The sequence below is a fragment of the Myotis daubentonii genome, chromosome 8 (genome assembly GCF_963259705.1).
Source record: "Myotis daubentonii chromosome 8, mMyoDau2.1, whole genome shotgun sequence".
NCBI classification, from domain to species: Eukaryota; Metazoa; Chordata; class Mammalia; order Chiroptera; family Vespertilionidae; genus Myotis; species Myotis daubentonii.
In genome coordinates, this window is record NC_081847.1 from 54,011,731 (window position 1) to 54,034,737 (window position 23,007).

At 51.7% G+C, this 23,007-nt stretch overlaps 1 protein-coding gene across 5 annotated transcripts in view; it reads right to left on the minus strand.

Moving 5' to 3' along the window:
* The window catches only part of MBP (myelin basic protein), a 75,520-nt gene that overhangs the window by 24,988 nt on the left and 27,525 nt on the right, over nucleotides 1-23,007 (minus strand). For all 5 annotated transcript variants that reach the window (XM_059706399.1, XM_059706396.1, XM_059706395.1 and 2 more), the window contains exon 4: nucleotides 3,919-4,355. In XM_059706399.1, the coding sequence (XP_059562382.1) occupies nucleotides 3,919-4,355 (437 nt within the window). The remainder of the gene's footprint in view (nucleotides 1-3,918; nucleotides 4,356-23,007) is intronic.

Below are 23,007 nucleotides of genomic sequence, written 5' to 3' on the forward strand. Positions count from 1 at the left end.
GTCATCACAAAATCAAATGGGAATATAATCACTGGGAGGCAATCACCACTCAAGGCGCCACAGTATTTACAGACGTGTCACTGGTAGGACGCAGCACGATCTCCGCACGCAAGGGGATGTCAGGTCTGATTGAACTGTGGCCTATGGCAGTACAGAGGACAACTGAGGGTGTGGGGGCGGCAGAGGACACAGTCAGGAGCTGGTGGCCAAGCCCGGGACACCTTTGATCAATAACTGATCAGGAAATGACACTTCAAAACGAATCCCTGGAGGAAACCTCCGAACATTTGTATTGGGGTGCAGAAGCAAATGCACCCACCGCCACATTATGCTTTCTTCTAGAAAGATCTTTTGGCAAACGGATGCACTGAGTGGCAGGGTCGTTGCCATGGAGACTCACACGGAGGTTTTGTGTGGTTCCAGGTGCATCGTTGCACTCCTGTGAGCAAACACACTGCGTAGAAGGGAGTGAGTGCAGGGCCCCTGGCAGAGACCCTGGGGCCGGATGCCCACGCAGGGTGATGGCACCACTGAGCTGCGTCCCACTGTGTCCTTCGTGCCTTCTCCCAGGGTGACACTCCCCACAGGGTTACAGAGTATACCGCCACAATTAGGGTATCATGTTAACAATGAAGAATTAAGTTACTGTAGAACTGAAATGTGGCCAAATGAAATTAAAATGCAGTGGCAAAAATCAGGAAACAGAATACTGTGGTTAACAGACAAGATTGATTCGACCCCATAGCATTCAATGACAATGCTTCACACGACCCACATTCGAGGTACAGAAGTAATACTGAATCACGGAACACTTACACATGCGGCTGTGAAGGTAGAGTGAGTAGAGTAAAATAGGTAAAATCATCAGGACAGAAGCTAGCTTGGGAGCCCGTTTAGAAGTGTGCCGAGATGGAGAAATAGATCGGTGTCCCCGCAGCATCCCACCGGAAGCTGTCCAGGGTTACCTGTGTCCAGCTGGCTATTCGTAAACCTTCCTACTTAGTCCCCCTACAGAGGGACACACTCAGTTTCCACAGCTGGGTTTCTGGGCTTTGGTCAGCGAGGCCTGAGCAGCCGCGGCCCAGCCTGGCCCAGGAGTGACGCTGGCGGCACAGGCTCCACAGAGCAGGAGGGGAGGATGCGGCCTCGGAGAGCCACCCTTTCCAAACCCACCAGCTCACTCTGATCTCGTCCTCAATGCCCAGCATGCCTCACAGGCGCCACATCCGGGGGCTGGGAACCTGGCGCTGAGCCAACAACAGCCCTCTCTTCCCTCTTCCAACAAAGGAGCGTGTTCTCCGTCAATGCACTTTTCACGGTGGCTCCCAAAGATTCTGCCTCCTCAAGGAATTTATAATGTCCTTTCCTTGAATGTCAAGTCCCTGCCACACAGAGAGTAGGTGTGGGGTGCATTCCCAGGACTGGAGGCAGCCCCGGCCAGGGCCGGGGGTGGGGGGGCGGTGTGCCCAGGGCAGCATGTCCCCTGTCTCTGTCCAGGCATCGCTCTGAGCCGTCCTGCACAATTCCACCAGCAAACCTACTCTAGACAGGCGAGCCGAATAGCTACGCTCCCCAGACACATGCCCGGCAGAGCAGGCGGCCACCAGGCCTGCAGACACCCATTGGCATCCTGTGAACCTCAAGTGCTTATCTTAGAAATGGTGACATGGGCTCTGTGGACAATAGCCAGGCCTGGGGATTCCCTTATGTTCAAGCTTCAATCCAAAGGACCCTTCTGGCATATAAAGTGAGGGCTCTCCTGAGTTATAGACAGAGCAAAGAAGAAACAAAACCAGAACGGAGCTCCCTAGCAGCTCACCCCACTCAAGCCCACACACTTCTGGGGCTGCTGGGGGTGCAGTGTATTAAGCTCACCTCTCCAGTGTTTAAAAGCAAATGAAGACTGACAATCAACAGGTGAGCTGAACAAACATTGCCAGGAGTTCTCACTCATGCTCTCCGCAAAGACCCTGCACAGGAGGCATCTACCCCGTGTCTGTCATCAGCAACCACGCAGTTCTGCGGCAAACTGATCAATGCCTTAGGCATCAAAGGGAAAAAGGCTGGTCATTTTAAAGCCTTTATTCCTCAGTCAGCAGTGAACACTACGGGCACTTCCAAAAGCCTAAAGCAACTACTTAAACATTGTTTTCATTTTTAAAAGTCCTGTGTGGTAAATGTTCTCATTTTTCCGAATCCTTGGTAATCTGGCAATGCTATTTGCACAGCCGGTGCCCACTTCTGAAACTAAAATCTTTTCTTTGAAAATATTGAAGCACATAAGAGATTTAAAGCAACAAAAGTTGTAATTCTCCCTGAAGGGGGAAAAACGTGTATGTGCTTATATATATATCCCTTTTGTGATAAAGTCACAATGATGGAGATAAATGCATTCACGATTTTATTTTAACTGAGACCATGACCCTGGAATGAAGCTTATTTTATAATATATGCTCTCCGGCTATTGAATCTTTTCTGCACAGTTTAAGTAGGGTTTTCCTGCCCCTTGGAGGAGCTTAAGGTTTCGGAACCGGCGATGCTGCGTGCACGTGGGTTGCCTAGCATGACAGCGAGCCTTCCGTGGGCAGCCAGGGCTGGTGTGCTCGGAAAAGCAGCTCAGACTGAAGTTAGCATGAGAAGTGGGTCAGATGACTGACGCTGCAGGGGAGGGAAGACGGCCCAAAATCAAGGCACATGGCTACAGACAGGCACTGGAGGAACCGACCAGAGATGAAGGCCATGAGCCTTTAGGTATACCAAGGGTTATTCACCTAAAGCCATGGCAAGCGAAGATGCGACCCGTGCCTGGAACCCCAAGCACTGTCACATCGCACAACTGACACCTGTCATCTCCAACAAGTTCATGATCGCCAATCATTTCAGCACTGCGGTCACAGGAGACGAAAGCACGTTTTAGAAACTCCTTAACTCCAAGTAGCCCAGGGTTTTTGGGATGCTGTTCCCAGGCCGAGGGCCCGCTGCTCCACACTCAAAGCCTCTCACACTCTCCAAGGCCCTGCTGAACACGCACAGTCCCAGTTGGAAGACAAGCTGCATTTTATGGGGCCTGTGAGTGCATCCAATAAGCCGGGGGTTTTTCTGCAAACCTTTCTCCTTTCCCAATTACCCGGCCACCCAACACTCCAACAAGTCACGTGACATGCCACATGTGCGCTCTCAGAATGCCACTTGGGGATTCATGACACTCTCGCCACCGAGGACCTATTCACCACCAAGTCCGGACACACTGCCGGAAACTGGCCCACAGGAGGGACGTTTTGCCTTGGGATACATTTTAATCTGCAGCACATTTAAATAATGAAACTTCATAGACTCTATATTCAAATGAACGGAATCACAAAATAGTACAGTTTTGATTCATAGATACACGCGCTTATCCCTCCACCCTCTTCCACTAAACAACTCAGACGAGGGAGAAGGCTTGCTCAAGGCAGATTTAAGTATCGAGCTTGCTCCAAAGACCTCAATCACATTATTGTTGCAAAGCAACACCACGCGAGCAGCACTCAGTCCAAGAAAAAATGAGCATGACCCACTGGTGAAGCCCACAGCATGGGCAGCAGAAGCAAAATCAGCCACAAAGCCCGAGGGTAAGACACAGGAGACCTGCGGGCATGGGGCAGTGCCGCGTCCACCCCGCCCCAGGGATGCAGACCTCAGTAGGACCTTGCGTCCCCCAGCCACATCCTGAGGGCAATCCCTTGTGAGAGGAGGAGGAAGAGGGTGAGTTAAGTGGAAATCATAGGAGCAGCAGCCCTGGCCCCTCCCACGAGCCAGAAAGCATTTCCAGAAAGGACGACACCTTACACAGCCAAGAGCATCGCCTCTGTGGCTCAGGACGCCGCGGACTCCCTCCTTTCCATTTACACTAAAGGCTCCTCACTCCTCAGAGCTCACCTTGCCCGAGCCCCGCTTGGGCACACCCCTGTCACCTCCAAAGAAGCGCCCCAGGGAGTCGAAGAAGCCCGTGTCTCTGTGCTTCGGGAGGAAGGCGTGCTTGGCGTGGTCCATGGTGCTGGCGGAGGCCAGGTACTTGGATCCGTGCCTCTGGGAGGGTCTTTTCTGTGACGCCATCGCATCCAGGCCCTCGGGAGCGGCTGCACTGTCCTCTTGGATGGTCTGGAGCTCGTCTGACTCTGAGGGCCTGTCTTTGAAGGTGTTGTCCTCCCTCCCCGGGGCATCTCGGGAGAAGAGGCGGACCAAGTGGGGGCGGCCGCCAGGGTCAGCTGGGTTGGCGTCCGGCCAGGCATTCTTTGGGTCCGCTGTGCGCTTGGAGTCTGTCACCGCTGTGTCCCGAGAGCAGGGCCCATTGTTCTGGCCCACATCTGCCTCTCCTGCAAACAACAGTGAGATGTGAATGAGGGCCGTGCAGAGCGGCAGGACAATGCCGCTTTCTTCCCCGATGCTCCGTGGGTCTCCTACAAAACCCACAGAGAGCCCTCGGCCATGGAGCCGTGGCAGCCAATCCGCCTGGGCACCAGCCTGGGCCGGGCAGCCTGGCTGCAGTTCTGTGCCCCAGGGGCCCGGGAACGGCCTGCCACTCCAGATTTGGGGCCCTACCTGAGGTGCAGGGGGCTTCCTGGCCGAGCGGCCGAGCACAGAGCGATCCTGGCAAAGGTTCCCTTGGGAGCTGCCCCTGCTCCATTTTGAGAACCTGGGATGGTGGGCACCTCTGTGGGACATATACGCCCGGAAAGCCCCCGGGGCGTAAGCGAACATGCTGGGAGCATTTATTTGACAACAGGCGTTTTCAGTGTTCTTGGTGAAAAGGGAGCTTCCCACCCCTTTCTGCAATTCCCGCCTCAGAGAAACGGGCATAGAATTCCTGCCCAGAATCCACTGGACGCCCCACGTGAAACGCTCAGTCAGGACATTGTGTTCCGGCTTCTCCACTGGGAGCAGCAACAGTGCGAACGTCCGCAGGGAAATGGGGCATTTCACGCTGTGTCTCAGTTCATTGCTTTTTACAAAAAAATAGTGTTTCTCCCCAAAATGACAATACAGATGTTTTGCTCTCAAGTTATAAGTTAGGTTTAAATGAATGAATATGAGTTTCTTGTGAGCTTTATTACTCATCTACAGAGATGTGGTTTACTCACACTTTCCTGTAATACCACCCATTCACCTGACTGTCCGACAATCTGTTCACTGACATTACCCAACACATCTGTCCAGCCATTCATCTGGTTAGCCACCCACCTATCCATCCACCCATCCACTCCCCACCCACTCATCCACCCCCATCCATCCAGTCACCCCCCCCATTCATCCACAAATCTACTCCCCATTCACTCATCCATTCCCCATCCATCCATTTACCCACCCATCAATCCATCCACCCATCCACCCCCAACTCATCTACCTACCAATCACTCCCTACCCATCCATCCACCCATCCACCTACCCACCCATCCACACACCCATCCACTCCCCATCTATCCACCCACCCACCCATTTATCCACCCACCTATCCAACCATCTACCCACCCATCCACTCACCCATCAATCCATCCACCCATCCACCCCCAACCTATCTACCCACCCACCCATCCATCCATTCACCCACCCACTCATCCATCCAACTACCCACTCATCCTCCCATCCACATTCCCCTAATAAGTGCAATGTCCTGTGCCAGATGTTCGGGTTATAGTGATGAACAAGAGGAGTCCTTGTCTCATGAACATAGATAACAATGTATGTACGGGTTGAATAATATCCCTCCAAACAGTATGTCCACATCCTAACCCCGGTGCTCATGAATGTGACCTTATTTGGAAACAGGGCCTTTTGTAGGTATCATCAAGTTACTCTGAGGTCAGATTGGAGGAGGGGGGGCCTGGCCCGAGGACCGGTGTCCTTCTAAGAAGAGGGCATTTGGATACAGGCACATGGGGAAGAGGCTGCTGGACGACACAAGCAGGGACTGGGCTGATGTGTCTACAAGACAAGATGCCAAGGCTTGCCAGGAGCACCGGAAGGCAGGAGACAACCGTCCCCTGGAGCCTTCGGGAGTGTGGTCCTGTCGACAGCTTGATTCAGCCTCTGGCGTCCAGACTGTGAGAAAAGAAATTCCTGTTGTTTTTAGTCACCCAGTTTGTGGTAATTTGTTATGACAGACATAGGAAATGGATACAATATGTAATTTCATACCAAGTTATAATATGAAAGAAAACAGAGCAGGGTCAGGGTTCAGGAAGGCCGCTGGAGGAACACGGGGGAAAGGAGACTGTGGCCGTGTGAGCACTGGGGGTGCTACTATGGAGGAAAGGACCCCAGGATGGGGCCTGGGCAGACTAAGCTCGGTGTGTGCTCCAGGAAGAAGCAGAGGCCTGGAGTCTGAGGTGGGAGCTGGTGGGGAGGGGAGAGGTGTGGCGGGAGATGGTGGACCGGCCAGACTGTGCTGGGCTTTCAGGGGTGAGCAAGTGGCTGGCCTCTCCTAGAACAATGCGGGGTGGGGGGCACTAGCAGGCATGTGTGGGGGGCCAGACTTCAGGTGGGCTCAGGCTGAGGGGCTGCCTCTAGAAGAGATGCGGGTGCCCTGGCTGGGGAGGAAGGGGACCATCCAGGGATGACTGTGCACACCACGTGATGCAGGGTCGTTTCCTTTGTCACCTATGTTTGAGAGGGTTGTATGTCCACAACACATACTTCCACACACATAAACAGCAAAAAGCAAAGAGTTCTACCCTCTTTCAATAAATTCACTAGGTGCATATTAGATACTCAGTAAGTGGTAGGTGGGTGGATAGGTAGTTAGATGGGTCAAGAGGCTGTCCCATGAGGGACAGTTGTCATGCAGTTGACGTACAGGCCTGTATTTGCAAAGCACAGTAACTTACTCCAAGCAAATATCATGAACATGTGCAAGTTAGGAAGCCCAAGGCAGACATTTGGCACCAGGACCACCGTGACCTCATCCATGCTCCTGGGAGAGCTGCCTGATGCAGCCATGCTCACGCCTTGGAAACATGGCACATAGAACCCAGCACATCTTCCATGACCACCGATTTAATTCACCAGGAGGGAACACCGGCATTTACAACACACCCGTGAACATGCCGCATCGCACCGCGGCCACAGGAAGAAGCCATGGCCGGCACGGAGCTGCAGGGTTTGCAGGGCGCGAAGCTCATTCCTGGGTCCCACAGAAAGAGCCCGGCTTTCTAGCTGTGCTTCAGACTCTGCGGCTCATATGCACCCATGCAAATGTGGAGGAAAACAAGGGCCACATTGTACTGGCTTCAACGCATTAACCAAACATGAGCACATCTGAATACCAACGTTTTCACCACAGTCGGGCTTTGTGTCCCTGAATGTGGCTGTTTGTGAGGCGCAGAGATGGGCATTTGTGCCCTGAAAGTAGCTGCTCCCTCGCACAAGGGGAGGGGGAAGTCGGAATCTGTGGTTGTGCTGTGGTTTTGGAAGGCCAAGTGCAGTGTCATTTTGTCAATTAATATCAGCTTTAATCCTGTTACAGCCGATGCCCAGCTCTCAGCGAGACGCTGGTCACGGCGCCGAGCCTGTGGCGCCCTGTGAGGCTGGGATCTGACGTGGCGGGAGCGTCACTGACAGCACTCCGCCTTAGTGCACATTCCACAGGAGCTGTGAGAAAATTTATTTAAAAAGCAGTAACACCTCGATCTAATTGCCAGGATGAGGCCCAGAAAACTTCCGGCAACAGCCCTTGGAAGGTGGGATATTAAAATCACAGGATGGCAGAGAGACACCGCCATGCAGGATGGTGACATCAGGGACAGTGTCGACTGTGGGCCCAGACTGGTAGCTGTCAAGACTGAGGGGCTCCAGCACAAGGCGATGGTGGCCCGGCTTACGCCCTGAGTCCAGCTGCTCCCACCGACGTCACCCTTTGCAGGCAGGAGGCAGGCAGGCAGGCAGGCAGGGTGCCCACCTCCCGTGGCTTCCTCCAGGCCCAATAAATCAGGATGCATATGGACGGCACCCAGTTCTGCTTTTTCAAATAGGCCACAGGGTAGTGGGCCACAGGTTATTCACTCTCCCAGTGGCTGAGGTCCACCCTCCTAACTCCCACACTGCGAGCGTCCGTGACCCGCCCCACTCAGCCGCTCGCAGCCATGGCGATTAGAAGTGAAGTTCAGTTTCAAACATGCCAATGACCTTGAACCTGCTGTGGTGTGTGGGGCTGCACAACTTCTGTGTTTGAGGGCACTGTGTGCCCCCAGTGCCTCCTGTCACTCCTCTCCCGTGACAGCGCTTGCTGCTGCTGTTGGTGCTTGGCTTCGGGGGCTCATCATCCCTTTGGGCTGACCTGGGAGGGTGCTGTCCCCTCAGTGAGAGCTGTGCACACACACCTGTCTGTAGGGGTGAGGTGGTGTGAGCTCCACCTTGGTTTACCTCCCGAGTTTGCTCTTGCCTCAATGCCAGGGATTCCCAGGTCAGCAGGAACAGAAAGCATTCATAGAGTTACTCAGAGCATGACCAGACTGCTCTCCAAGCCAAAGTGACACAGAATGCAGAGACCGCTCTGTGTGTGCCGGCCAGCTGATAAAACTTAACTGCGAGATAACTAACCTCGCGTGACAAGATGAAGGTGACAGTGCCCTGCTTTTTACTACAATTAATTTAATTTTTTCTCCTATGATAAGAGGTCTAAAAATGTTAGATGTAAGGATCATCCAACTTTAATGTCATTAGGGAACTTTAATACATTTCATATTCATGGCCGATCAGATCTGTAATGAGACACATTACAGATCACATCTGTAATGTAATCTGAAAAATGATCATTGCTCCGCTAATAGGGGCTTTGCCAATTTTTACACCTTGGAAAGGTGCTGTGAGGCTTCGCTCACCAGAGGTCATCACTGTTGGTTTGTGTGTGCGCGTTGTTCCCGTACATCAGGCGACCCAGACTTCACAGACCAGGAAAGTGGTGAAAATGAGGGGTGAGGATGATGGGTGTGCATGCTGCCTCCCAGAACTCTGAGAAGTTTCCATTTTTCCAGCGAAGACATGAAGAGAAACAATAGCCCCCATGGAATAGTCCCTGATTTCACTACAGAATAAAGGCAATTTGGAATCGAAAGAACAGGAAAAACCTGGTCTCAGAATAAAGTGCTGGGGAGTATGTGTAGGCCCTTTCTGACCCACCTGCACAGTGTAGGTGACCAGATGGCCCTATTTAAGGCCTCTGACTGTTTCAAGTTCACACGGCAAAGGGGGATGTGCACCCCACGCCCATGTCCTCCAGTGTGGACAGCGTGGCCACTCCCGTCTTTGGTCATTTACTGCCTAACAAAACCCCCAGGTTACTTTCCAGCCCGTGAGGCTCCTGACACTGAGCTAATCTGTGTTGTCAAACAGGAGACTGTCCTGCCCCACAGGATGTGCTGGGTCCCAGAGGACAGCAACATGGCAGTCCTGCTGGGGTCCGGCAGCCCCTTTCCATCTTGGTGTCCTGGTGGGGTCCCAGCGTCGGCCCCGCGGGGCTCTGATCAAACTTGGACCCAGGCCGTTCCTGCCAGGGGCCCCTGCAGAAGCCCGGTGCTGGCTGCCAGCTATGTACTAGGGACAAGGTGCCTGGGACCAGAGCCTAAGCACTCAACTCTTGCCCCCCATATGAGGACAGGTGGGGACTCCATTCTGCCTTAAATCCGTGCGCTATGAACTGGGCCGAAGAGCTCTGCTCCTTCAAGCCAAAATGATGGAGACAAGCACGCTGTCCAGAGGGGTGAGGGCGAGGGGCGGGGGGCACATGCTAAGAGCACAGGACCCTGCTTGGCTGGCCACCCTGACTTCAGAAGAAGGGACACGGGGTACCGGCATGTCTCCGGCCCGCCCAGCAGGCTGCTCTCTGCAGAGGGGCCTGCGGGCCCTGGAATTTGTCGTTGTGGGCCAGCGCCGAGGAGGTCACCATGGAGGGGAGAGAAACAAAAGGCCTCGCTGTGCCGTGGATGTGCTATGGCAGACATCCTGCAGCTATGAGAGGCATGCGGCTGCCCGCCCGGCTACCCCGAGGTTGCTTTAAAACCTCTTTACAAACAAGTCTTATCAACCCACCCAGCTCTCTCAAATGCCTCCTTTGTGTGCCCAGAACATATAGTTTTTATTTGCTCTAAATAGCTCACCCCTTGAACCCTCCCACAGCAGTGTTGGGGCTGGGGGCTCCATCGTGCGTGTCTCTGGGCCCGTGTTTCTTCATTGCACAAGGGGTGTGACAGTCCACATGCCCGGCTTCCCAGCACAGGGGTCGTAAAGATAATGAGATTTAAGATGGAGCCCGGTATGCACATGGGTTCCGTTCCATGTGCAGCATCAATCGTTTCTTACAGTAACTTTGTCCCGACAACCATGATGTTCAGCCGCCACAGAGAAGCAGGCTGTCCCCAGCCGAGCTCCCGGCCCTGACCTGGTCATTTTCTTCACTTTGACTCATTTTGGCCCTTCGGCCCTGTCATCTTTCCAAATGGCCACGAGACCCTCCCGCCGTGTCCTGTGATCAGCAGTAGCTTTTATTACATGAGAGGAGGGAGCAGTGACCTCATTTCTGACCTGTGTGGAAGTCACAGTCCCATCTGACATGAGGGGTCACACCCTGAAACTCCTCACGGAATCCCTGAGCTGGAAAAGGCTGGGAGGAATCGCATTCCTGGCCTAGAGCTCAGCCTGCTGCCTCCCGCCAGCCATCGGGTCCCCAACATTGCTCAGTGCATGCAGGCAGGATAACTTGGCCCAGAGTCCAGCCCCAGGCGGGAACCAGGGTGTCTGTGGGGTGGGGGCCTCTTCCGGCATGTGACGAGGTGGGAGAGCCCTCTCGGGCTCTGAGCGGGTTCAGGTCCAATTCCCACCCCCACCCCAGACTCAGCTCCCACCGCCCTTCCCGGAAACCTAGGAGATGTCCGTGCTGCCTGCTGCCTTTTGTGGACTAGAAATGCCACAAGAGAAGCTGAAACACATGCCCCAAACCACCTGACTCCCTGCACCCATGTGGTCTGAGTGGTACCTAGGGGTTGCCTCTGGTCACAGGTCAGATCAAAGGGCAAATCCAGTGGCAAAGCCTTCGCTGCCTGTGCTGAGCATGTGTCACAGGCCAAGCTGAGTCGACACTCAGCCGCTGCCCTGCTCCCAAGCAGCCCCAGACAAAGATATCTGTAAGAGGGGGGAAAAGATTCAGAAGCAAAGGGGACACCTTTTGTTGGAAGCAGTGTGGACAGGGCAGGTGCCTACAGGCCCTACCCCTGCTGCGTTCCTGGTGGGCAAATAGAATGGGGAGAAAGTTCTGGAATCACCACTCAGAAGTGTCAGAGGCTGGCCACGCTGATGACCGACATAACGGCGGAAGTGCTATTGGTGAAGAGCTCTCCGACACACCTTCATCCTTTTCTCCGTGCTCACAAAGACCTCACACCACCACCCGATTCTGCATTGAGAGGATCAGGTCAGGGGGGCTTACCCACAGTGCACGGCGGGAAGGACCCAAGCCCAAGCTTCCTGATTCCCCAGTGCGTGGTTTTTCCTGCCACTCCCACTCCATGACAGGGTCCTGGGGAGGGAGGGTCGGCTCCGGTCAGCTCCCAGACCCGGGACTGTCTATTCACTGTCCACTGTACATGGAGCAGCTGCATGTGTGGGTGATGTGTGTGTGCATGTTCTTGTATGTATGAGCACACACATATCACATGTGTATGTATAGTACTTGCTTAATGGAAAAATTATTCATCAGTCAATTCACATGATGGGTGCTGCTGTTAGTTTTTTATGTAATATTTCTAAAGTACAAGAGATGTTGTGACTGGCTGATCGGCAGAGTTCTCCTGCCAGGAGCGGTCCATCCTTGCTGTTTCAAGGGACCTGGCATATATGGCATACTGTTCTTAATATGTTTGCTCACCTTCTTGGCGCTGTGTTTTAACCAAGGTCACCTCTCCGAGAAAGGTTGAATCCCCAGGTAGGGATTTTCCCCTGAAGTTAGGGAGGGAATAAAACCCCTCAACTAAGTGCCAGGCGGGTAATTAATCACTTTAACTACGAACAATCATGCTTAAGCTACATAATCTTTACTCCCTGGAATGGAGATAAGAAACGCCCTAACCTTTGTAATAGAGATTGATAGGATTGAATCAACTGGTATAAATACAGTTGTAACAAGTCAGAAAGAGACATAACTTAGAAGAGAGCCAAGAAGACAGAACCTACACGGAGTCTGGAGACAGAAGAACTTCGCTGGAGAGAGCATGGCAAAAGATCCTGGACAGAAACTGGAGACAGAACCTAGAGACAGAACCTAGCGAGAGAACATGGCAAAAGATCCTGGACTGAACCTGACTACAGAAATATGGCAAGAGAACCTGACTAGAACCTGGTGACCAAACATGGCTGGAGATCTGAAGCAGAACCTCTCTGGAGATCCAGACCAGAACTTGGCTGGAGATCCGGGCTAGAGATCCTGGCTAGGCTGCTGATCAACTGAACGCTGTCTCCATGTCATTCCTTCTTCGCCGACTCCGTCCACACCTTTGGGGAACCCTGGACCCGCTGGGGTTGGACCCCGGCATTCTCCCTTTGCATTCTGTGCTGAGTGGAAATCCTAGTGGTTTCCCTGGTGAGCAGGGCGCACATTGGCAGTGATGGGAAGCGGTCAGCAAACCGTGCCCAGGACCAACCTGGCCTACTTCCTTTTTCCTACAGCCTGCAAGCTGAGAATGTTTTTACCTTCCTAAATAGTTTAAAAAAGAGAGGAAAAGGAAAAAATAGTATTTTGTGATATGTGGAAAGTATATGGAATTTAAATTTCAGTGTCCACCCATAGTGTTGCTGAATAGCCACACCCATTTGCCAACATCTCCATAGGCAGAGTTCAGTTGAGTGAACTGACAGGGACCTTGGGCCCGCAAAGCCTAACCTATTGACCTTCTGCGGAAAGAGTGCGTTGACCTCTGTGATCTATAATCCGATGGAAGCTCTGAGGACAGGAGTCGGTGCAGCCCTGACTCAGAAGTGACAGTCAGGGCAAGCCAGCTGCAGAGGTAGGAGTTGGGAGCTAGAGAGCAAGCACTTCCTCAGCGCATGTTTGCACCCAGAGAGCAAGAAGCCGCGGGAAGAACATGAAATGTCATATTCTGTTTATGACATTTCCATAAGCAGAACTTGTAAGGGGATGCTGCAACGCCTGCCTCACTTGTCCGCCTCGCTACAAGTTACTTTCACACTTTACTTTCGCTGCTCTTAAAAGAGGCAAATTGTGCTGATCATTGAGATATTAAAGCAAAATCACATATAAATAAGAAAACCCCAGTTACACAGAGGAAATGCAGCTACCCTGCCCTTCAAATATATCCTGTACAACTTCAAGAACTGAGTGTTAGAATTTTCTCATATTATCTTTTTTCTTTCCTTTCAATTCTGAATAATCACATAATATAAGATAGTTTATGTTGGAAGAATTGCCACCGAAAGTCTTGCAAAAAACCCAAAGAACCAATATGATCTATTTGTAACTAGCAAAAAGCTGTGACATTTCTCGTGACCCCAGGGCCACAAAAACAAGTCCGAGCTGGAGCTGCCGCTGTGGAGATTAAGAAAAACGGTGTCACAGTCAAACGGAAACAACTGTCACTTTCTGTGACCTTTCTGGAATGTGTGCACGCCAAATGCATGAATGGCTAACTGCTACCTGCAATTTCTGCAAAGTAAGGAGAGGAGGGGAAGAGGGTGCGCAGAAGGCGGTATGCCTTCCTACGCCGGTCAAAGGCACACACTCCAGAAGCTCGACACTGGGCAACAGGTTGTCTCGCCTTGGCATTTGCTGTCATCAACTGAACAGGGAGCAGGGGTCCAGATTTAACTCATTTTGACTGGTGTCTCCTCTCTTAGCTAAAACGTAGTATCAAGTTTAACCACCACACTTCTAAAAACATTCCTGTTCCTTTGTAAGTGTTCAGAGGATCTCTTCATCATTGGTTACCTGGAAAAAGGGTCAGAAACAGTCACGTGTACACACTCTGTGCTGCAGGACAGGCATAATCCACGGATCCCAAGGAAAACCATCCATACACTGACTCTTGGGCGTTTTAGTCAAGGGAGGGTCACGTTCGGATCCTTCCTTGGGGACAGTGGCAGAGCTGAACTGCAGCACTGTGTCCCCGGGAGCCACAGGAACAATGGTGTCAAAGGTCTGGAGTGGGGATGGGGCCTGCACACAATGCCTGCTTTTCACAGCCGGTCCCAGCACCGAGGAGGTGCCCCGCGGGGCAGCCGGTACCAGCCCGCGGCAGCCACTGCGATCTTTTAAGGGTAAAAATAACTTGAAAACTCTTTAAGTAAATGAATATTCAGTGAAATACTTACAAAAAATCCTCAGGCAGCAAAACATGAGTTTTTAATTTGAGAAAAGATGGTGTAATAATTAGATACATGGGAATAAAGGAGCCATTCCAAGATATTTATAAAAATATAAATATCTCTTTATCTGCTGCTTTAACTATTTCTAGGTATTTATTGTTTTAGCAAAGTGTATACACTAATATCTTAGATGTTGTTTTTTTTGAGGGGTGTTTTTTATTTTCTTTTTGGGGAATCATTTTGAGATAGTTTTTCATGATCATATAATCACACACCATTTACACTTTATAAAGTATCTGACTGAAGAAATGGAAAATATTCCGTCTACTCATCTACTCATCAAGTGGAGATAGATACCTTAGAAGATTTATTTATGAAAATTCTAACCTAATCACAATGGGTACTTATAATAATCTTTTTTAAAAAATATAATTTTATTGATTTCAGAGAGGAGGGAGAAACATCAATGATGAGAAAGAATCACTGGTCAGCTGCTTCCTTGTACACCCTACACTGAGGATCGAGCCCACAACCCGGGCATGTGCCCTGACTGGAAATCAAACCATGAACTCCTGGTTCATAAGTCGATGCTCAACCATTGAGCCACACCAGCCGGGCTCCAATAATATATTTTTATGTTTTGTTGCAAGAACTATAAATAGCCATGGCTGGGTTGGCTCAGTGGTTAAGAGTATCAGCTCTCAGGCCAAGGGGTCTCAAGTTCGATTCCTGGCCCCAGTCAGGGCATGTGCAGGAGGCCACCAATTGATGTGTTTCTTTCACATCAATGTTTTTCTCTCTCTTCCCCTCCCTCCCCTTTCCTCCTTCCCTCCCACTTTCTAAAAATCAATGGAATGAAAATATCCTCAGGTGAGGATTAAAAAAAAAAAAGAATATTGAATAGATAATTTCACAAGAAAATTACCATACATAGAAAGTCAACATTTGCATGTCATGATAAGTCATATACACATATGTATGGATGTATGTGTATTACCAAGTTCTCTGAAATGGAAGAAAAATTCTCCTTGAAACTCACTGCAACATTTTAAATTTTAATCAGACAACTTGATGTCATTTTCTACAAGTCCTGGGTAATTTCCCAGTAGTCCTGGTTTCTGACTCGCTAAATGTCATCCATCTGTCAGGCACTGCAGCAGGTACCCTAGGGTGCTGGGTTGGTGTCACTGTCCTGCTCAGTTCGGATCCCCCAAGGCCAGCATCGCTCACAGCAAGGCGTCAGTGGGTTGCAAACTCCCCCTTTTCCCTGAATCTCTACAAATGTCCACATGCGGTGCATGAAACGTTTTCATCAAAAAATGTTTTATTGGGGATGAAGTATCTATCTATCTATCTATCTATCTATCTATCTATCTATCTATCTATCTATCATCCATCCATCTATCATCTATCTATTATCTATCTGTCTATCTATCATCTATCTACCTATCTAGTTAGAAATGCCAACTTCTGGTGAATTTATGCCAGTGTTGGGCCATTCCAGAGGAATGTCTTTGTGGGGCCAAGTTCAGTGGTCACCCAGGCACCCCGATCTTTAAAAGGGCATTACTAAAGCCCAAGGACCAGGAGCACAGGGCTTCGGGGTCATGTCACCCCTTCTGAGCGACATGCCCATGTCCCTCACTGTCCACCCCGGGGGCCCAGCCAGCCCCGCCCCTGCCCTCCCTGCCCCTCGTGGCAGCTGCCTCGATGCTACCGCTCTCTCCTTTGTTCCCTCAACCTCCCCAGCCTGGCTCCCTGCTCCAACAGGATCGTAGGTATGTATTTTCCTAAGTCGGTTTTAATGAAGGTAAGATGCCTGGGGCTTGGCAGTGTCCCCTGGAACAATGCGCCCACAAAGCCAGAACCAGGACCTGTCTCTCCCGAGGGGACGCCTGAGGGGCCTCCTTCTGTCCAGTCACGTCACAGAAAACCACAGTGACAAGGTGCTGCCTGAGCACATGGGAGAAGACGTCACCCTGCAACAACTGCCTGCAGGGCCGACTGCTCACGGGCAGGGCTGCGGTGACCGTCCTCCTGCACAAAAACACCGTGTCCCTCCAGCTGCCCTTGCAGACAAGCAGCGACCTCCCGCCAGGGGTGTCAGCCTGCCCTGCACAGTGAGGAGAGGAGATGACACCACCAAGGGGCCCAGGTGGTCCCTGCCCTCCCTCCAACCCTTCCTTCATGCGTGAGAGTGTATATGAGTGTGTCAGGGTATACGTGAGTGTGTGACAGTGACTGCATATTGTGTGAGTGTGCCAGTGTGTCCAGTTCCAAGTCACTGTGCTGGGGCTGACTCTGCTTTTGGGGAGATGGGCACCCTCCCACGTGGCTCCCCTGGTTGCTGGCATCTCAAGAGCAGGAGCCCCATCAGTGTGAGGGAGCACTGTCCTGTCCCCTCAAGGTGGCTGCCATCACCCGGACCCTGCACCTGTGGCAGATCCTGTCTCCATGCTGTGCCATCTGCGGGTTACGGACCACAGGTTGGTTGTAACCCCACCCACCCCATCTGGGTTCCTAACAGAGTTCTCAGGAAAAAGAAATGGAACACTAAGACACACTTTTTTTGAAGCAATTTAAATAAAAAGGTTTCAACTAGAGGTAAAATTTTCTAATAAAATCAGATAACATTTAAAACTGAACCATCTAGGGGGATGTCTGACTGATGGCATTGGCAGTCGGACATCCTTAGTGCTGCTGCAGACATAGGAGAGACTCCCACCACCGCCACTGTGCTCACCAGCTATGGGCTCGGCTCAGGGCTTCTGGCTGAGTGGTGCTCCCCCTGTGGGAGCACACTGATGACCAGTGGGCAGCTCCTATGTCTGTGATGGAGAACCTATGACATGCGTGTCAGAGGTGACACGCGAACTCATTTTTTTGGTTGATTTTTCTTTGTTAAGTGGCATTTAAATATATAAAATAAATATCAAAAATATAAATCTTTGTTTTACTATGGTTGCAAATATCAAAAAATTTCTGTATGTGACACGGCACCAGAGTTAAGTTAGGGTTTTTCAAAATGCTGACACGCTGAGCTCAAAAGGTTCGCCATCACTGTCCTATGTTAAGCATCTGCCCCCTGGTGGTCAGGGCACGTCATAGTGATTGGTTGACCCACTCTTTGGTTGATTTGCATATTAGCCTTTTATTATATAGGATGGAACTACCTGGCAGTCAATGTGCCCCCCTGAGGGGTCCTGGATTGCGAGAGGGCGCAGGCCAGGCTGAGGGACCCCACCAGTGCATGATCAGGGCCGGGGAGGGACGCGGGAGGTTGGCCAGCCAGGGAGGGACTGTGGAAGGGCTTCAGGGCATGTCTGGCCCATCTCGCTCAGTCCCAATCGGCCAGACCCCAGCAGCAAGCTAACCTACTGGTCAGAGTGTCTGCCCCTGGTGGTCAGTGCATGTCATAGCAAGCAGTTGAGCGGCCTTAGTATATCATTAGCAGTGAACAACTGGACTACTGGACACTTAGCATATTAGGCTTTTATTATATAGGACTAGAGGCCTGGTGTACAAAATTAGTGCACGGGGGTGGAGTGTCCCTCAGCCCAGCCTGCATGCTGTCCAATCCGGGAACCCTGTGAGATCAGGCCTAAACCGGCAGTCGGAAATCCCTCTAGCAATCCGGGACTGCTGGCTCCTAACCGCTCGCCTGCCTGCCTGCCTGATCGCCCCTAACCGCTCTCCCCTGCTGGCCTGATTGCCCCTAACCGCCTCTGCCTCGGCCCCCACCATCATGGCTCTGTCCGGAAGGACGTCCAGAAGACATCCGGTCTAACCGGTCTAATTAGCATATTACTCTTTTATTAGTATAGATTATAAATAGAATGAGAAAATGGTTGTACTGAGCCCTGAGAAATAAGAAGGGCCTGGATGCACTACATCTACCTAATGAAACATTCTGATTCAGTGTGCCAAAATTACACCAATTTACCTACATTTCACTTGCTGGTGACTGATACAGGCAACTCTAAATTGCCTTCACATTCTTAATGATAAAATTATTCTGCTAAGAGCGTGTCATATCCATTGTGTGCTCTAAAAGCCCCCTGGCACTGTCTCCACAGCTCAGGGGCTGTGAGGTCACCTGCTGGGACAGGTGTGGGGGGGTCAGGGCCCAGCAGCACTGATGGAGCATGGTGACACCATGATGGCTCAGCAGTGACACAAGGCAGAGCTCAGGCAGAGCCAGGGACCTGATTCTCATCAAAGCCTTTGATCTCTGAAGGCAGGTGCGACCCCATGCATCTTGGGGCAGGTATGTGAGCAAGGCTATATTCAGCCAGAACCAGAGCTGGGGATTGTCTTATTTTGATTTTTTAAATCCTCATGTGAGGGTATGTTTGACTCATTTTAGAGATAGGGGATGAGATGGGGTGAGAGAGAGACACAGAGAGAGAGAAACATTGATTGGTTTGCCTCCTCTATGTGCCCCCACCAGGGATCAAACCTATAACCTGGGTATGTGCCCTGACCAGGAACTGAACTGACAACTTTTCAGTGCACAGAAAGATGCCCAACTGAGCCATACCAGCCAGGGCTCATTTCCCTTTTAAAAGACTTGTTTCTTTAGTTTAGCAAATATTGATGGAGATGCTCTTAGAGGAAGGAGAGGTGTGGCTCACCAACTCAAGGATTCATTGGAGAAGCAAGGATTCACTTATTTCAATTTGTCATGGGTTATAGCACCTCCCAAATTGCAGGGGGTGGAGGTGGGGACTCAGCTGGGAGAGGTGAGGAGAGCTGCCTGCCCGGGACTGGGCCCTCTGCAGGGACTGTCCTTCTCTTGGCCACTGACCAGCCCAGGGGACTTGGTGGCTGAGGAATTGGGAGAAGAGTCCCACAGCCACACTGCAGCTCCCAGTCCACATGACAAATTCCGCTGGATGTGGGGTGAGATTAGAAATAGTAACTTTTACTGATGGAAACCTAATGTGGGTGCTTTCAATGGGGTGCTGAGTCCTGGGTCTCAAGCTGGGACAGGCTGTTGCCCACCGGCCACGCCCATCACAGCTGCCACTTGTGCCTTGGTGAGGTCTGTATCGCTTTGTTCTGGAGGATGCTCAGCTGGCCCATTGTGGCTCTGTTGGCCTTAAGTGACCCCTAGCGCACATGTCATTTTGAAGGCCAGGACCTGCGGATGGGCACACGGGGCAGGCAGCGGTGGCCTCCTCTCTCCCAGGGTGCACTGCTGAGTCACCACCCTGGGAACTGGCCTCCTTTGGACCACAGCTTCATCCGGTCCAGGACCTAGCAGGACAGCGTGTGCTCTGCCAACCTAGGACACAGCAGGCGAGCCCTGCCCCTCCCACCTCCCGGCACAGGGCCCTCTCTGCCAGCACGCAGCCGTGCTGCCCACTGCCCGGCCTCTTTCCTGGGCTGGGCACCCCCCTCCTCACCTGTGGAGACACAGAGAAGGTGCTGGGAGCTTGGGTGAGCCCACACCCTGCTTGGAGACACATCCCGTCTCTCTTTAGAATGTGAGAAAGGGACTTTTGTTTCCGAAGTGTTGAAAGCCCAACAGGAGCCAGGACACCAGTTTCCCCCGTGACAGGTCAGTGTGGCCCAGGGAGCGGGGATGCCGGCGGGCGGCGGGGCCTCTGGTGTTTGCCCAGCCAGAGTCCCCACCTGTCTCTGTGGTCACCGGGGACACCTGCAGGGTGGTCCTCTCATCAGGGGCATTGGAAGGGCAGAGACGTACAGAGGGCTCAGAGGATGGAGCTCCTTAATGGGGAGCAGACTGCTCAACCCACAGGGACAGCATGGTCCTGGTTTCACCACCAGGTGGATTCACGTTTACAGCTCAGAACAACTACACCAACACCAACAACCCATGTCCATGGACTCCGTTTCTATGGAAACACTGGAGTGAAAGTAGTCTTGGCATCTCATAATTCAAAGAACAAAGCAACAGAGTGTCAGAGGTATTTTGTTTGTGGAAAGATTATTGTATGCACATGTGTGCAAATACACCCTTACAAATGTATGCACACATTAGCACACTTGCACATGCAACCACACATGTGCACAAACACACATACATGCGCACTTGCATGCACACACTACATGTGCAACACACAGTGCATACACAACTACATATGTGTACACACATGTGCACATCCATCCACTTGCACACTCCATGCACGCACACTTGCACACACACACATGCTTGCACATCACCTATTCAGCAGCAGCTTAAAGGCAGAACTCCTCACTAGTCAAGAGCTTGGGCCTCAGGACACGTGGTCAAGGTACAGGACCTTGTGAATACAACAGTTTGCAGAGGCTGTCTTAGGGGCAGAAAGGGACAGAGATTCAGGGTGAATTGGTGTCCCCATACACTCCATCACTTGAATATGCCACAGGCCAGGCCGTAGTGACCTCATCATCTTCAGGAAAATGAGCCTCAAAGCAGAAAATCAAGCAAAATAAAAAAACAGCACATGCAAATAATTAAATACCAAGTTTGTACAAAGACTGTTATAGGTCACGATGGGTTTCTGAGAGAGGCCCTGCATCTGGGTGTAGACAGTGAGCGGGCACCCCTCTCCCCATCACGCAGGTGGCAGTTCACGGGCTGTTCTGTTGGAGCCACAGGACCAGCGAGGTAATTCTAGCTCCATTGTTTGAGCAATGAACTGGCGGACATTTTCTAGTGATTTCAGTAGAATTTTGCCCTGATTTTTGCACAGGACTGAGCCCTGTAAGGTGCTATCGGCGAAAGCAGGGAGGTGGTACTTTCTATCCTTCCCCAGGACCCTGTAGGCCTGCACTTGCCCCTCCAGTGGGACAAACCCATCTTTACAGCTCTGACCTGGAGACCTGGGTCCCCTCTGGAAGGAGCCCAAGGGTTCTGGAAAGAGCAGGGGCGCCCTCTATTGGGGACTTCTCTCCTGTCAGCATAACTGAGGGAGACTCAAGGCTTCCATTCACCTCACTGACCTGAGCGGAGCCATGCCTGGGGAACTGGGAGGGGCAGGGCAGGGATACGTCACTGCCTTTTCTGCCTGGCTTTCAAATGACAAGAACAGTGTCTGTCAGGTGTGGGGTGTGAGCTTCAAAAAAAGCCTGTGACGGGCCTATCGCAGAAAACCTGCTTCCCCAAAGCTCAGACAACACCCTTAACATGGTCTCTTCCTCCTCGGGTAGCAGGCAAAGCCACCGTGGAGTGTCACTGTCAGAAAGCCAGTCACAGAAAGAGATTTAAAACATGCCCTGGTGTGTCGTTTGCTTAGATCTGCGACAACCCTTCAGAGGGATTTTCCCAGGAAATGGAAAAGTAAATGAAACTCTAGAGAGCATTGATGAGTAAGTGGGGGTGCTGGCCCTCGCAGGGCCAGGAGGAAGCATGTCTGTCTCCTTGTGCAACCTGTGGTTGGAGCACGCCTGTGCCGGCCCTCCTCAGCCCGGCCGCATACTCTCTAAGGTCCCCGGTTCGGTTCTCAGGGTGGCTCTGACTGGCAAAGGTACAACACGGAGACCTGGAGGCCTGTGACCCGCAGCAAGGAGTCAGTGATAGACAACAGCCCCTGCTTCTCTTTCACAGCCCCCGGGTCTCCTGACACGGGGACAGAATGAATCACAGGGGCCGGGACATTATCGTGAAAGGAATGCTGATGACCCACGTGGCTCAGAGAACATCACAAAGACTTGGCTCCCTGTCACATTCAGGGGGTTTCTGTTTGGTCAAAAAAAGGCCTTTTTTGTAAAGTGGGAGGGGCCTGTTGATGTCATTCTCAGTGACGTTTGTGGAACATTCCATAATTTAAAGAGAATTCACACGTATATTTTCCAAGACTACGCAGTGAGGTGGCAGCCAGGATTACTGAGCTCCTTTCACGCGGTGGCTCAGCATCTGCAGACGGGGATTTTTCTGGATTCCAGGGGAGCATGAGGAACAGGGACTATTAGGTTCAAAAGCAGATGCCGGCAGCTCTGCGGGGCCTCACCGCCTGCACTGCTCAGAGTTGTTGGGCAGAGTGATGGAACCCACGAGGCATCTGGGCCATCTTGCTCAAGGTCACATGAAGTGAGGACATCGTCGGGTCCACCCACTTCCCCTCTGCTGTGACTCAACCTTAACCTAGTATGGGCCGTGCATGCCAAGGAGGTGCTGTGGAGGTGCCCAGTGGCCGGGAGCATGGCAGGTGTGGGTACGCTCGTCCGGCTGCCGTGTGAGCAGCTCGAAGCTCCAGGCATCGGGAAGTCACGGGAAATCAAACAGGCAGAGTCTGCGTATTCTTCCCAGGAAAAGACAAATCTGAGTTTGTAATATGATTGGAATGTTTGCATTTCCATTGGTTTTCACATTCAACTCTAGGTAATAATTCTCCAAGTTGAATATGCATCTTTGGAGAAGGGGACAGAGGGCTGCCTTTGAAAGAGCCGTGGGACTTGTACCATGTTCATCATGAAGGGAAAGGCCCTACTGCAGACCTTGTTCACATTACATGGTATTTCTGTTACACATATGTGTATGTATGTCATGCTCTGTTCCTCTTGGATAGGCCAGGGGGACCCCCTGCTCACCCCGCCCTGTTCTCTCTGCTTCAGGAATACGAGGCAGCTCTCCGGGGTGTCCGCCTACCTATGGGGTCCCAGGTGAATCACTGCGTGTCACTGTCATGAGGCCACAGCGGAGCCAAGAGCCTTCAC